Source organism: Limulus polyphemus, unplaced genomic scaffold (assembly GCF_000517525.1).
Source record: "Limulus polyphemus unplaced genomic scaffold, Limulus_polyphemus-2.1.2 Scaffold2765, whole genome shotgun sequence".
NCBI lineage: Eukaryota > Metazoa > Arthropoda > Merostomata > Xiphosura > Limulidae > Limulus > Limulus polyphemus.
In genome coordinates, this window is record NW_013668375.1 from 19299 (window position 1) to 35695 (window position 16397).

Below are 16397 nucleotides of genomic sequence, written 5' to 3' on the forward strand. Positions count from 1 at the left end.
TAATATACATTAACATGCTGGTCCTCTTTGAAGCATGTTTGTTCTTGTTTGTAGGGTGTCCAAACCCATTTGAACTGAAGGACTGCTAATAATAGATCATTCTTAATATACATTAACATGCTGGCCCTCTTTGAAGCATGTTTGTTCTTGTTTGTAGGGTGTCCAAACCCATTTGAACTGAAGGACTGCTAATAACTGATAACATAAGAAGAAGAGGTTTAATCCATTAACTGCGGATAACGGATATTTCCGTCATTGAAGTTCCGTGAGTCGCACATATGTAACTATAACTCTATGGGAATGACGTTAATTGCTGTTTTATTGTGATTGATGGCAACTCAGTTTTATCTGTGAATCAGAAAACGGCAACTGAGCTGCTCCTGCAGCAGTTAATGTTTTAAGATGTATCATTACGTTACTTTGTGGAAACAATTCACAAAAATTTTTCCACATTGTCAGAGTAGACAATCTGTTGGACTTAAAGCCATCATTCTCATCTGTCAGACATTATCATACTTTTGCTAAGTATATATGCTACATCAACCTTGTCAACATTAAGCAAAGCTTCTGTGACTTTCTATGGAGAGACATTGTCCGATCTATGAAGGATCCTCAAAGTTTATGGTCATGCGACATAGATGAAGTACAAGTTTCTTACATTGCTATAGGATTTAAGAACTCTTCAGACTTAGTGACTAGAGAAGTAGGTAACTTAGCTGCCAGTTGCTTCACAAGAGCATTGAAAGTATGCAAAGCAAGGCTAAATTATGGGTTATCTAATTTATGGATGGTGATCTCTGTAGTGACAGGTTCCAAACAGTTAAACATTTTATTATCTCTCATCCTAAAGACACCATTTTCAAAGTTTGATTTGGTCCTTGTATGCTCTATACAGGATAATTGTGTTTTTTTTTTCAAGTGCATTGATTTCCCTCAGAGTAATATGGTAGGATCCAAAGAATAGTAGGAGTTTATGTAGGAAATTCTATGCAGAGTTAAAGTGTATTCTCCAAATTTGACTGAATTGTGAAAGATGAAATAGACTGGCCACAGTTTGTAGCAATAGTAAAAGAAAGATGGTGCCTTTACTGGTGACTGTGAGCTTTTGAATAGAACAGTGAAGAAAATCTTTCAAAAGACCATTCCAGATTGAAAAAAATATGATATTGTATACACAAAAGAATAATTATGTTCTTTTCCAGGGCACTTGCACTGTCCACATCACTATTGATCATTACCTTCGAAAAATAAGGAAGGTTGTAACCTCAATGTGTGTGTTCAACTTTACAGAAATCTTTTCCTTGAGAAGATACATGTGATACTATTGGTAAATGATCCATGATGAGAGGTAATTTGGGCAAGAGTGATTTATCCACTTCTTTTACAAAAGTTTGAAAAATTTTGGGAACTGTATAGGAGTTCACTACAGCAAGTAAAAGGGAAAGAAAATGCCAGCATACCCACATACTTCACAGATATACATGTTTTCAGAAATTTTAAAACTTTGTTTGACCCATACTTTTATGGCAGAGAATGATAAGAGTGTCAGCATATTTTAATTGATAGATTCATCTTTCCATTTTATCTTGATTGTGGAGTGTAATTTCAGATTAATCATGTCTGTTAAGAAAGTTAAGATATGCATGATAAAATCACAGAATATTATTAAACATGGTATTTTTCTTAATTGCAAAGTTGTTTTTCCTGCTGATAGCATAATCTGTTATCTATCAAGGAACCTGCCAATACCATTTTATTTGGTGTTTGGGGTGCTTGACTCGCAATCTGAGGGTCGCGGGTTTGATTCACAGTTTCGACAAACATGCTCGCCCTTTCAGCCGTGGGGGCATTATAATGTGACAGTCAATCCCACTATTTGTTGGTAAAAGAGTAGGCAAAGAGTTGACGGTGGGTGGTGATGACTAGCTGTATTCCCTCTAGTCTTACACTGATAAATTAGGGACGGCTATTGCATATAGCCCTTGTGTAGCTTTGCGCAAAATTCAAAAACAAACAAACCATTTTCTTTCAATCAAATTATAATATTATATTAAACATATAAGAAAGGTATAGAGGAAAATGATGATTTGCATTGCTTTACAAACTCATCTTGATAACTTAATTGAAACTACATTTTATCAAGAAAGAAACTAAGCGTATGTTATGTATATAAGTATGTAGATACCATGTAATTTATTAAAAATATAATGTGATATTCTTTTTAGTATAATTTTCTAGGGTTTTTCATGAATTTCATATGCTACTGTTATCTTGAATTATTTTTTTCATTTTATTTTCGTTAGGTAAATAGCTCACAGGAAGTTAGAGCATTGATCTTGGCACCTAGCAAAGAATTATGTAAACAGATATATAAGAATGTTCAGGTATGTAAAATGTTGACTTTCTATTTATTATAGGTAATATATAATGAAACGTAATAGAGAACTATCAACAAATTCTGAAAGAGAGGATGTGACAGGAGGGGTCTGAATTTCTAATCAATAGCTCTGTAACCAAACAAAATTGAAGTCTATAAAAATTATAAAAACTTTATAGAGAGTAATTTACATTTAATTTTGCACTTTTTTGAAGAGTGATGGATAAAATAGGGATGATGACATGCTAAGAAAAAATGGGTCACACTAGTGGAAATTCAGGATTTTTTTAAATATTGCCTTGTAGAATTAAGAACTTAAAACATATATACTATTAAAATATGGATTATTAAGTAAGAGTTTAATGAGATTTTTGTTACGTAGGAACTTGTTGCTTGTTGCACCAGAGAAGTGAGAGCAGTAGATGTGTCAGGACAGATAGATATAGCTTCACAACGGTAAGAGAATTAGAACCTCCTATACTTTTATGCTGTTTCGGCTAACATCAGCTATATTAACAAACAACTACCTGACTAGAAATTTAAAATTTTAAGTCTTAGCTGTCACCTCCTTACTGGACAAGAATTATCGAACTAGAACTGTCAAATAATAATTAAGTATTAGCCAGCAACAGATTTTTTGTATAACCAGATGTGTCATTATATTTTTAAAGAGTCTATCCTGTTTTATTATTGAAATTTCTCTTATCAAAAATATAGAAAAATATAATTTCAAAACTGATTCAAGTTATCCTGATAATCCAAGTTTACTGGCTTGATAATTTTTTGTTATTTTAGCTTATTTTCTATCTTCAAAACAAGGTGTTATTTTGAAAAATGTCAATTGTACTGCATGACTAACCGTATTATGGTAAGAACAAAAAATATAATATATAGTGTTTAAAGGAGAATAAAATGCCTACCTCAGAAATCAAATTAACTTATCCTTACCCATTAAACCGCTTACCCTACAATGCTCAGTCGTACGCAAGCAAAACCAACACTACACTACAAAGCTGTGACTTACACCTTTTCACCACATTTAGGAGAGGTAATCTAACGAACTATGCACAAGACAAGACAGAAGTAAAAACACTTTATCGATGGCCATCTTTTACTGCACATGACATTGGGTTTTAGTGTCTTACTTTCAAAATGTTATTAAACTACTTTTTGTTTGTGTTATACCAATTAATATAGTATAACCAATTAGCTAATAATAATAATAATAATGCTATTTTAATAGCATATAAGTTTTAAGTTCTTAATTCCATAAGGAAATATTTAAAAAAATCCTGAACTTCCACCTAGTGTTACACACATAATACATTTTTCTCTAGGCATCTTCTCTTCTCTATTTTAGTCACTACTCCTTCAAAATGTACGAAATTAAATGTAAGTTGCTCCCTATAATATTATCATTGCTCAGACAAACCATAATTTTTATAGCCTTCAATTTTGTTTTGTTACACAAGTATGAAATAGAAAATCACTCCCATCCTGCCAGACCTACTTATCACGTCCTCTAGTTCAGGCTTTGTTAATATTTCTCTCTTATGTTTAATTATATATTACCTATAGAAAGTCCAGGGGTTCATCTATCAAATGACATATTGTATAACATTGTGTTCTGAACAGATAAGTGTCAGTTCACTTGTAGTATAGGTTTCATTTCCACAGGAAAGATAATGACCAGCTTGGATGAGTTTGTAATGGCTCTTGTCGCATACTTAGAAAGCCAGAAAAATTGTGACTGTTAGAGTAAATTGTCTATTTTTTATGTTCTTTGGTGTATTATTTAATTAAATAAAAATTATTAATGCATTACTACCATTAGTTTAAAAAAATCTAGGGTTAAGTTTCATTGACAATCAACATCAAGAAAAAAAAAGAATTGGTAAGCACTTTACTTCTTGTTTTTTCATGTTTATTCTTTATTTATTATTATAAAAGTAACTAAAATGTAAAAATAGGGAACTCTTTTAGGTTAGTTAAGATAAATAATAATAATATAATAAAAAATATTTCACGAGGCATGCACGCAAGCAGCGTGTGGGTAATGTAATTCAATACCGTAACATAAGCTGCACGTTCCTCGAGTGATTTACAACTTATAAAGGTGCATATAGTAGTTAGACATGGTTCAAAGGGCAGTAAAATAATGAAATTTAATTATAAATAGATGTATACTGCTACAAGCCTAAAGCTACTTAGGATAAACGAACGAAGTTTCATGTTACAATTTGAAGTCACTCTAGAAAGAAAAAAAGGTTATTTTTATGGTTATGAAGTTGGTCAAATTGACAAATCCTGTTTAGAGATAGAGTAGAGAAAATAACAGACAAAATATTAAGTTTTACTGAAAACAAATATTTGAAATGTATTTAGGAGGTTTTTGGGTTTACACAAAGGAAATTTGAGATTTTTGAGATGAAGAAAAGTATTTTTCATTTTAACATGAAAATAATTTTGCACACGGACTATTCAAAACAAATACTCAGTATATTCATGGACAAAGCTTTATTTTAGTTTATTAAAAAATATGATTTTCTGTATGTGACAGACTTATAATGTTAACTGAAATACTGCCCTATTTTGTGAAGATGTATGCACTATATTGGATGTTTGAAGTATTAGATCTATAAAGGCTTCAAATGAGTACAAAGAGGTCACATGGTCGGTCAAATGCTTATTCTGCTTTCAAGTTCCTTAGGGCAATTGAAAGAAAGGAAAAATAAATTCCTCTGAACTCTTGACAGATGCCACACCCACTTTCTACACATAGAGTTGCGATTTCTTAGTCAATTATACTCACCTAGATGTTTATAATCAATGGAAAGAGCACTTTTTAAAATACATTCTCCTAACAGTTATTTTAAAACTGTTGCGAAGAATTCCATAGAGAACTAGTCAAACCTTTCTTAGCATTGCTGCTGCTTTTGTCCTTGCCACTTTAGCATTGTTGCTCACCTAGAAATATGTTAGTTAGATAGTTAATTATGTTTTAAGGTGCATATTTGAAAGGTTTAATAATTTGTTTTATATATGCCAACACTTCTTTGGTTCACAAGGGTTAGTGTAATACACAAATGCCACTATAGACCAGTGCTTTCCAAACTTTTTTGATGGCAACACACTATGTATCTACCAAAGAGAATTCGGCATCGCAGAGACAAGTATAAACTGGTGCGTTGGGGCTCACCGCTTTACCTGCCACTACATTAGGCTATGTTGGCAAAGCTTTTTTGTGTACGTGCCTAAAAAGAAATATATAAAACATTAGATAGTTTTTTGCATGCCGCGTCAGCAAGCAAATTAAGAAATGCTTTACGTTACTGAATTTTATAACAGCTATAAATAAAAATAAAAACAACAAAACATATTGTGCAATATCCAAAAACATAGTGACACCCCTCAGGGCACAATGAGGCACCCTAAGGTGCAATGTTATTGTATAATATGATGATAATAGCTACAGTTAGTAATAACGTAGAAAAAAATAATATATATATATATCTACACATTGACCTTAAATTAAAAAAAAAAACTTGATATACTCATAGGAGGTTCTAGTGATTATGCAAATGAAATTTGAAAATGATAACTTTGAAAAAAAAAAGTATTTTTATACTCATGTTGTTTTGTTGGTTACATGAGATGCTACCTGGGTGTACTCCCATAAACTTGGAGTTAAATAAAAACAGTTAATGCAGTAGTACCATTATTATAAAATAAAGTAGGTTTAAGTTTCATCAATTGTCAACAGCAAAAGAAAAAAAAAGACTCGGGAAGTACTTTATTTCTTGTTTTTCATGTTTATTCTTTATTTATTATTATAAAAGTAACTATAATGTAAAAATTAGAAACTTTTTAGATTAGGTAAAACAAAGAAAAAATAATAATGAAATTTTTTCATGGGGTACACTCGCAAGTATCCCATGGCTTATGTAATTCAATAGGGTAATGTAAGCTACATATTTGCCAAATGATCTACAACTTGTGTGGCAAGTTCAAAGGGCAATAAAACAATAAATTTTAGTAGAAACTGGTGTATACTGTGGTGAGTTTTAACTATTTAGGATAAACAATTGTTACAATATTAAGTCATTCTAGATAGAAAAAAGGGTAATTTATATTTATTTCATATTTTTTGTGGTGGTTATGAGGTTGGTCAAATTGACCCACCTTTAATAGAATAAGGGTTATGAAAATGTGTGAAATTTATTTAGGAGTTTTTATAGACTTGACAATTTTCAGGGGAAGAAAAGTATTTTTAATCTTAACATGAAAATCACTTTCCATTTGGAGTAGTCAACACTTTCGCTCCGTATATTTATGGAGGAATTTTTAGGGAAAATCCTTCATTAAAAATTCTGTTTTTTGTCTACAAAAGACTCTTAATGCTTACTGAAAGCTTCTGAAATTTCACGAAGATACACAAAACATATTAGATGTTACAATATGGAAACTATAAAGGTCAATTTGGGGTCATGAACTTGGTCAATTTGACTGAGCCTATAGTAAAAAAGTTCAAGTACAAAGAACTTGTACCCCCGAGTGACACCACATGGTCTCACCTAGAAGTCTCTCTATGAACTTGTCATTAATATTGTCCAGGGTCTATTGCTGCGATTTCAGGGTATGCCTTCTTATGCAAGTTGTACAGATCATCAATGAAAGCTTGCACATTCTCAGAGGGATATCTTTTATGAACCCTCATTTCAGTTTGGTGGATGACTTGTTTCTCCACCATGTTGAAATGTTGGTGCAACTCAGCCACAAATATGTCCTGTTCAACCACCCTCTCCTCATCTAGATTCAGGATGAGGCATTGCATCACTTACTCCTGAGACCAACAGCTCCAGTCAACTGCTTTCTGGAATCTTCTAAGGAAACAGTGCAGGTCTTCCTGTTCTGCTCCTTTAATCATCAGGAGAGTGATCTGCTTTACAGCTTTACGTAATCCACATGTACACATGGACACTATGCAGATATATCCTGGGTGGGCCTGGGTTTCATCTCATTCAATTAGTATTCCTGCTAATTTGCTTTTAATTTAGAGCTTACTATTTGAATATTATGTTGTATATTTATGTTATGAGACAAATTATATAAATATTTTGGCCCTGTTTACTTCTTAATATAAGTATTGTACATAAGCAAACATTTGAAGAAAAAATATTAGCATATGTTACTTAAAATTCTTGTGAATTAAGCCTAATTTATTTATTTATTGTTACTTTCATTAATAGTATTAGTTAAACTATTTAATATATCTAATTTTATCACTTTTTAACTAGATTTTTTTTGTTATTGTACTTTTATTATATTGTTTTTTATTGTCTGCTTAACCAAATGTACATGGCCCAATGAACCTTCCTCATATTGGAGAAGTAATATACATGTGTGTGTCTCATTTGAATTAACTTGTTCTAAGTGCGTGCTGTTTATTCATCACTGAATTTATCACTAACAACTCACAGACACCTACTGTAGAAGAATCCTAAGCCCAACAACAACATAGTATATGTTTATACTATTAAGAAATATAAGTAAAAGCCTTTTTTATTTTGACAGTTGGTAAAGAAATGATTTTAAAATTCTGACACTGTTGATTAATTTATTAGCAGATATCACTAATCACCCAGTTCTAAGGTAACTGTCATTTACCTTCATAGAAGATACAAGATGTGTGTTTCTTGGTTTTTGTTACTTAGCTTTTTGGACACAGTGTGTGTGTTTTTAATTGAATTATAGTGTTATGTGTAATGTATTACTGTTGTTTTGAGGTTTTAGGTGGTGTGTGTCCTGAATGAGAAGTGACAGACCTGAGAGGATCAAACTAACAAGAGTTTCAAGGTTACCTGTAGATAACCTGTGTTTGTCAAGCTATAAACAATACTTAAGATTCAAATGAAACAGATACCCCTAGTAACATAGTATTGAAAGTATGTCCTCATTATACATCTTATAAGATTATAGGTTATGTGTGTACATCACTTTGCTATTATACAAGATTTTTGCTTTAAATATTTTTGATTTTTTACATTTGCAGACCAGTTTTAGTTGAGAAACCAGATGTTGTTATTGGCACTCCAAGTAGAGTTTTAGCCCATCTACAAGCTAACAACTTGATTTTAAAAGATTCTCTTGAAATAATGGTTGTAGATGAAGCTGATCTCGTGTTTTCTTTTGGTTATGAATCTGATATCAAAGAAGTCCTGAGGTAAGTCTTTAAAATATCTAGTTATAATTGTTTTAGTAGAAAAAAAACTGCATAGTTTAATCAATAGCTGCTTTCCAGTTTACTGATTGAAAAACTCTTCACTCTTAAACTTTGTAAAATGAAAAAGTAATGAGAATGCAATGTTGCGTGTTGAACTTAGAAAAAATAAGGAAGGAGAATAAACTTAAGTAGCGTAACTTATTTCCACTGTTATCTATATTGTTATATAGTACTGTTAAATATATGGTATATAAATTAGGTAAAATTTATTACAGCCCCCTATTTATATGAATGTCATATGTGGCTATTTTTACAAACATTTAAAAAAATAACTTGCATAGCTGACTTCTGTAAGTCTACTTTGGATTTGAAGCTGAAAATATTGTTATCAGTAAAGATACGCAATTCATGATATATTTCAACTTAATCAATATGTGTTATATGAGATTTGATTTTTTTCAATGCCTTAAGAGTTTTTTGGTGTTTTCCATTCTTATGTCATAGGCTTACATGGCTATGAGACAGTATGAATACTTTGACTAAGTTATGCACTGATTTTAGGACTTAAGATTTAAATTCATTTCATGTATTTGTAAAAGTAAATTTGTATAAATATGGTGATGATTTTTCTCATTTACTGAAATCAGAATTTGTTTGTACTTACAACACCTTGTACTTCACTAGGCATATTATTCTGTTCTAGGTTTAAGCAGAGATTTACATCATTATGTATGTGAATGTAAGTTTTGTATATGGTATCAGAGATTTTGTGTACTGACACCAATTTTTTACAACTGGGTGACTGTGTTAGTGAATGTAACTAATGCAGTTGAAAATGTAATTTTTAGGCTGTTTGTTTATTCAAAAACTAACAGAAAGTAAAAAACATTTGTTTTTGTTTTTTTCAGGTATTTGCCACAAATATATCAATCTCTTTTGATGTCAGCGACACTTACAACAGATGTACAGTCTCTGAAAAAAATTGTGTTACATAATCCAGTTATTCTCAAATTGGAAGAACCCCAACTTCCAGCCACATCCCAACTTACACAATACATAATCAAGCAAGTTAAATCCTAATTCAATGTTCTGTACTGCCTAAACTAGCATTTAATGTAATTCCATTTTAGAAGCCTTCATTTTATCTTGAATCTAAATGCTTATAATGTTTTTGTTCATTGATTATAAGCAATCTTTTTACAAATATATGTGAATAAAAACCTGTGCTTGTTTTTATAGTAAAATAACCTTGCAAACCATACTTACCTCTGCTGACACTATAGCTATTTCTTGATCTCCAGGGTTCCACTCTTTGCCCATCTAAGCGTTGAAAATGCTTGCTCCAGTCGATTGCCCTTGGCAAATTCAAATTTGCAAATTTCTCCACCAACTTCAGTGCACCCTCTATCTAGATACTGTATATAAGCACCTCATTCAGATAATCTAATCACTCTTTCTTGACAGAGCAATCGGTATGGGTTTCTATAAGCATGACTGTTATGATTATTCACAATTTACGTTGCGACTTTGAAAGTGGTTTGCATTACTAAGTTATATCTTCATATATTTATAAATTACTTTAATAATAATAATATAAAATCATGTACTGATGAGTATGAATTCCTCGAGTTAATGTTTTTATTATGGAGGCCATTCAGACCTCTATTATTTGGTATTTATCAATGACCAGGGGAGGGGTCACTCTCATTTGAGGCTGTCTGTGATGTGATCCATCATGAGATGGACACACACATATGCGGACCGAGGGTATCTTTCCATGGGGGTTCTGAGGCAGCTTTTACAAATGACCCAGACCAGCTGAGGAGTATTTAGACTCATTTATTCCGGCTCCTTCTTTTACTAGGGTGGCCTCAAACAGAGGATCATTTTGATCAGCCACCTCCAGCCCCTTTTCTTCATTCGGTTACTCAGGTTTATGAGGTTTTGGGTGTCTCTCCTATTGCATTTGACTACCCCTTCCTTATTGGCAGCAAGGATGGAAAGTGACTACTTGCTTTTTCATCTTCCTCCTGATATTTCTGTTCATGCTTGATGATTTGCCACTCAGTTATGTGATGGGATAGCTATGACTGGTCCCCAGTATTTATCAGAACAGCATGTATTGGCTTATCATCGCTAGGAGGAAGTATGTTTAAATTCTCAATGAATGGACTCATGGGGGTTTTAATTGGAACCTGTGATCACTTTAAACAGATCACAAGTTTCTCAGATTCATCTTACTCTCATGACTGTCCTGAGGTATTTATCTTCAATCCAACTTTTGTTGGAAGCTTATCAATGTTCCTCTCGGCAATTTCAGTACTAGTTATTTTCGTACCTTGGATCTTCTCTTCTGGGCTCATTCCCATCATATCAGTCTTTTAGCATGTCATGTTCCAGGAGTGATGAATTTAGTTGCAGATCACTTGTCTCGATCCAACCAGATTCTTCCGACGGAACGGATGATGCATAATGAGGTTTTTCAGTGGATTTGCTCTCATGTGTGCGTTGGCAGTGAATGTATTCAGTCAGGACTGGACAACTTTACATCTGTATGCTTTTCCCCCGATTTGGCTATTGCCCTGGTTTCTGATTATGGTTCACTCCACTCCGTATCGAGTTATCTTGGTTGCACCATATTGGCCAGTTCAAATGTGGTTTCTGCTTCTTCGGTATCTACAGGTATGTCCTCCTCTACTTCCTCCACACTGGCAGTCTCTGACACAACCTCAATCAGAAATTCTCCACCCAGTCGTATGGAAACTCAATTTTCATTCTGGGAAGTTATGCGATCTTTTGCCCAACTTAAGGGTTTATCTTCCATGGTTTCTCTGTATTTAACTATATCTCGCCGTAGGCCAACCACAACCATTTATCTATGGAAATGGAATATTTATTGTCAGTGGTGTCTTAAAAGGAATTTCAACCATCTTCATCCTAAAGTATCTACCATATCCCATTTCATGACTTGGGTATTTGAGAGGGATCTTGTTTCACTTATGCTTTATATAAGGCATCCTTATCCACTATTTTCAGTATTCCAAATATTGGAAGGATTTTGAATCCACAGAACTGTCAGGTCTACTCAAAACCCTTCGTATTCTGCAACCCAAATGACCTTTTCAATTACAAAATGGGGATTTTACAGTTGTTTTGCATGCATTGTCTCATCCTCGTTTTGAGCCCTTAGCTTCGTGTTCTTTGTTTCACCTTTCTCTTAAATTGAATTTTTTGTTATTTGCTTGTTGACATCGTTGGTTGGAGTTGTTTGCAATTCCTGTGCTTTGGACTCTTTATCGTTCCACATTTGTCCTGCTTTACCCCAATAGGTCCTTTCTGTCCAAGATCCTTATCACCAATCCATTTGCCAGCCATTTCTTACCTTTATGACTGCTCCAATCCTGACTGTTTGTTATGTAGCTTGTACTAACTCATTTTGAGGTAGTAGGAGTCAATTGTTCACTGATTGGAATGAATGTGGGATATAGGTACCATGACCCCTTAATTCTAACCCCGAGTTGTGGAACCTGAGCTATCTGGTTGGGGCTGGCCTATACTGATGATCACTCATATTCTATTCCACCTTTGATATAGGAACTGAGTTCCAGGTGAAGAACATACCTGTTCTGGAGGTATTGCCATTCTTGTACCGTCTTTATCTTGGTACACTCCTGATCTATACAGATGCTTTCTGTATGGTTCATGCCTGCACCAGCCCCCTCCCTCCACCTTTTCAATGTGGGATTCTAGCTGTCAGTGGACGTAAGTATGTTTGGAAGTTAACATTTTCCTAAACTGAAAATGTATTTCCACTAATACTTACCTACACTGACACAGTCCTGCCCTACCTCCCCACAAAAGCCAGTTTATGTCTGGAAAGAAATTATCTGAACGAGGTGCTTATATACAGTACTTAGATAGAGGGTGCATTGAAGTTGGTGGAGAAATTTGAATTTGCCAATGGCAATCGAGTGGGGTATAAAAGACTGGAGCAAGCATTTTCAGTGCTTAGATGGGCAAAGAGTGGAACCCTGGAAATCGGGAAATGGCTATAGTGTCAGTGGAGGTAAGTATTATTGAAAATACATTTTCAGTTTAGGAAAATGTTAATTTTCAAGTAAAATGAGGATGTAAACATTAACACAAGATAAAAATTGTTGTCTTTATTAATTAATTATGTCTTCATCTTTTACAGACTCGAGGATGAGGACAAGTTTGTGTTGATATATAGTTTGTTCAAGTTGAAACTGATACATGGGAAGACACTTATATTTGTAGCAACTGTTGACAGGTGTTACAGGTAATATTGAATAATTAAAAATGTATGATTAAAATATCGATTTTTTTATTTTTTGGCTTGATGTCTTGGACAATAAATTAAGACTATATCATGTGACAGAAATGCATTTTGTTTCATATTAGATTTGGTTTTGTTTTCAAGTAAACTGTAATATTTTAAAGAATGTTGTTTACCAACACTGAGAATAATATAAAAGAATGCATAAATTTCCTAAAAGCTAATATTTAAGGAAAACTCGTTGTCTACCGTGGTTTTTGATTGTGGTGTTGAGTAATAACTTCATGAAAACCAGCTACACCTGAAAATTACAAGATCTTGTTTTTCTGTGCAAGATTGCTACAATTGATTAACCAGACAATTTATGTTAATTAGTTTGGTAGCAGAATATTTCATTGGTCATCTTCTATGGATGGTTCCTCTATGAAAGTGGTACACAAAACTGCAAAGGCAAGTGGGAAAGTACAGGACACACCTGACACCAAATCACCAGGAAACGCATATTTGCGAGAGGAAGGACTTTACGAGTTATTTAAATCAAAGATATGTATATGCATTATTCCTATTCTAATCTTTGAGAAGTATAATTTTAAAATACAGTCTGAGGACACACTCATCCATTCTGTGCAGAGAATTCTGTTTGCTTTATTCAAGGATTGGATAAGCAGACTTGTGACACCACATGCAATTTTGAATTGTTCAGATATTTTGGATTTGAATTTCAAAGACAGAAAACTTCAGTTAAAAAATGAGAACTTTGTAATTGGTTTTGAAGTTGAGTCATTCCTTGCAAAGCTTGACAAAGGAAGTCAGTTCTCTTTTTATGAAGATGTAAGAAATTACTATGAAACTCCATTGAAATATATGAAGGTCAAGTTCCTAGTTCAGGACACAACTTTGAAACATACAGAAGTAGCAAAGATATCAGTCAGAAAAAGTTGTTCTTTAGAATCTGTACTTTGTTGAAAAATTCAAGCACAACAGTGAATTGTCTTCAGCAGTAATTTATCACCTACCAGGATGATCCATTTGCTGATGTGGATCTTAGTGAGCCATCAGACAAGTTTTTGGTGTAGTATTGAAAAATGAAAGATGAGCTGGGCAACTTTAAATATGATAAACTCTCTGAAGTTATGAAGTCTATTCTTGTAATACCACACAGCAATGCAGGTTGTGAGAGAGTTTTCTTGCTTGTTTGTGGATCAATGTCAAACTCCACCTTATAATCAGTGCTGATAAGGAAGATGGAGATGCCACAAAAACCATGTTTCTCACAAGAATTTACAGATAATTTCCTAAAGAAAGCCAAAAGTGCTACTTATAGGGCTGTTAATCAGTAGTACACAGAATTTGTTGGTATTAAAAGAAAAAAATTAGTAGTGGCACCATTACCATTTCTTGCTATTTTTACCTTGTCCTGGTAGGGATTACTATTTTTCAAATTTTAATGTTGACAGATCTGTGATGATTGTTTTTATTGCTTTGTGTTCAGTTCATTTGTTTCTTAGCACAAATTAGTTAACTTTTGTACAACTAATTGCTTCTTAATTTATCTTGCCAAGCCTCCCATTACATAGCAGAGCTACTAAAATTACTGTTTTAGGGAAATTAAAAAGTGTGGTATTTTCAGGTAAGTCCTCATTGCTAGCTAGTGTTGGATGTAGATTTAAATACTGAATATATTTGCAATGTTTACCTGAAGTGAACAATGAGAAATTTGAGGACGTAATTTAAAGTAATTAAACAGTATATTTCAGTCTTGATAATTAGAACTATGCTCTTCTTGAGCAGCATAGTTATAAGACTATTATTGAGTGTGAGAGGAGAACATTGTATGCTTTCAATTTTGGATTATCAATGCAAACAAAGCAAGTCCATCTCGTTTCATGGATTCTAAAATATACTATATAATACTATACACCTCAGAAGAGTCATACACAATACTTGAAAAACAGTACAAAATGAGAAGTTTTTTAAATGTGTCACAAAAAAGCAAAAATATCCATAAGCATGGTGCTCTGTATGAATTTAGAGAAGAATGTTCTCAGGAAGATTGTTTTACTTTCACCCTCTCGCCACAAGCATCCTTTTGTGTGTGCACATCATGGGGCTCAGTGAGTTACATTCAAAATATAATTAAACTACTTTCTTATCATGGTATACAAATAAATAAAACGTAGCCAGTTATCCATATGTATAGCTTATAATTTTAAAGTTCGTAAATTTATTTGGCTATATAAAAAATATCCTGAATTTCCCCTAGTATAAGAATTGTGACAGCATTTTTAATTTTAAGATTTCAACTAGAGTTTATTTCACTGCAGTTATATAACATTTTGAAAAACTGAAGTATTTGAATGGAGAAACCACTTTCAAACGACAGATGTTTGAAATAAAAGGAGTTGCCTTATGCCACCATCATTTACAGACAGGTATATTCACTACTTTTAAAACGTTTTCTATTAATCTGCGGCCAGTCATCTTTTTTTTTGTTATATAGAAATTAGAATGAGTTTGATTTGAGGTTGAGGTTTAATCAGTGTATATTCCTTGGCTTGTTAAAGTCCAAGGTTATTAAATGGAACTTTTCATTGAGTGATGAGATAAAAATTAAGCTTTAGTGGTTTTACTTTCGTTTTTCATGATTCTGTTACGATATCTTTGAGGAATACTATCCTGTACATTCGTTACACTGGTGTGTGATGACTTATAATTGATTTTTATACATTTTAAAATATGGTGATCACTGTAATGTATTGTAAATTGTAGGCTGTTAGTTTGTATGTGTAAATAATTTTAACATTTTATGTCATTGTTGTTTGATTTTAGATTAAAACTATACTTGGAGCAGTTTGGAATAAGATCATGTATTTTGAACTCAGAACTTCCTGTTAGTTCCAGGTGTGTATTTTTCAGATTTTCATTTTAGGCTTAATCACTAAAACAATATTCTTGTTGTTTTTTCAAGTGTGATGCAATATTATTTATACCAAAATAAAAAAAAAATACTAAATATTGTAATGATTCTTTTTCTTTATAGCATTAGAGTTTTTTCATTATCATCTTAAGATAAATTTTGTACTTTTATTATTAATAAAAGGTATGTTCCTCTGTTCCTGAATTTTTTTAATTTAAATATATATAGAATTAGTTACGTTTTTTATTTTATATAATTGGTTTTTGGCTTGACAAGCTCCGTAAGATATAATTAATCTTTAGTTATGTTCATGAAAATGATAAATCTAGGAAATTACTTTGTGTTCAGTGTTTCTTATCAGTTTAAACAAAAATTTTCCAGTAAATATCAAAGCACATTGAGTTTGGTATTGTTTGTTATAAAATATTAAACTATATTGTTAGAGTCACAAATTCAGTGATTTATTCCATTATACTAATTTACAGAAGCCACTTTTCAATTAAATTTTTGCATGGGTAGTCTTTTTTTAGTTTTTTGGAATATGCTGAATATCATTGTAGGTTATATTAAAGTTGATGTATTT

At 32.6% G+C, this 16397-nt stretch overlaps 1 protein-coding gene across 1 annotated transcript in view; it reads left to right on the forward strand.

Annotated features, from left to right (window-relative positions):
* The window catches only part of LOC106467847 (probable ATP-dependent RNA helicase DDX56), a 54286-nt gene that overhangs the window by 10243 nt on the left and 27646 nt on the right, over positions 1–16397 (forward strand). Inside the window, exons 3-8 of the mRNA XM_013928225.2 lie at positions 2304–2384; positions 2760–2833; positions 8430–8600; positions 9509–9664; positions 12796–12900; positions 15727–15798. Coding sequence (XP_013783679.1) covers positions 2304–2384; positions 2760–2833; positions 8430–8600; positions 9509–9664; positions 12796–12900; positions 15727–15798 — 659 coding nt within the window. The remainder of the gene's footprint in view (positions 1–2303; positions 2385–2759; positions 2834–8429; positions 8601–9508; positions 9665–12795; positions 12901–15726; positions 15799–16397) is intronic.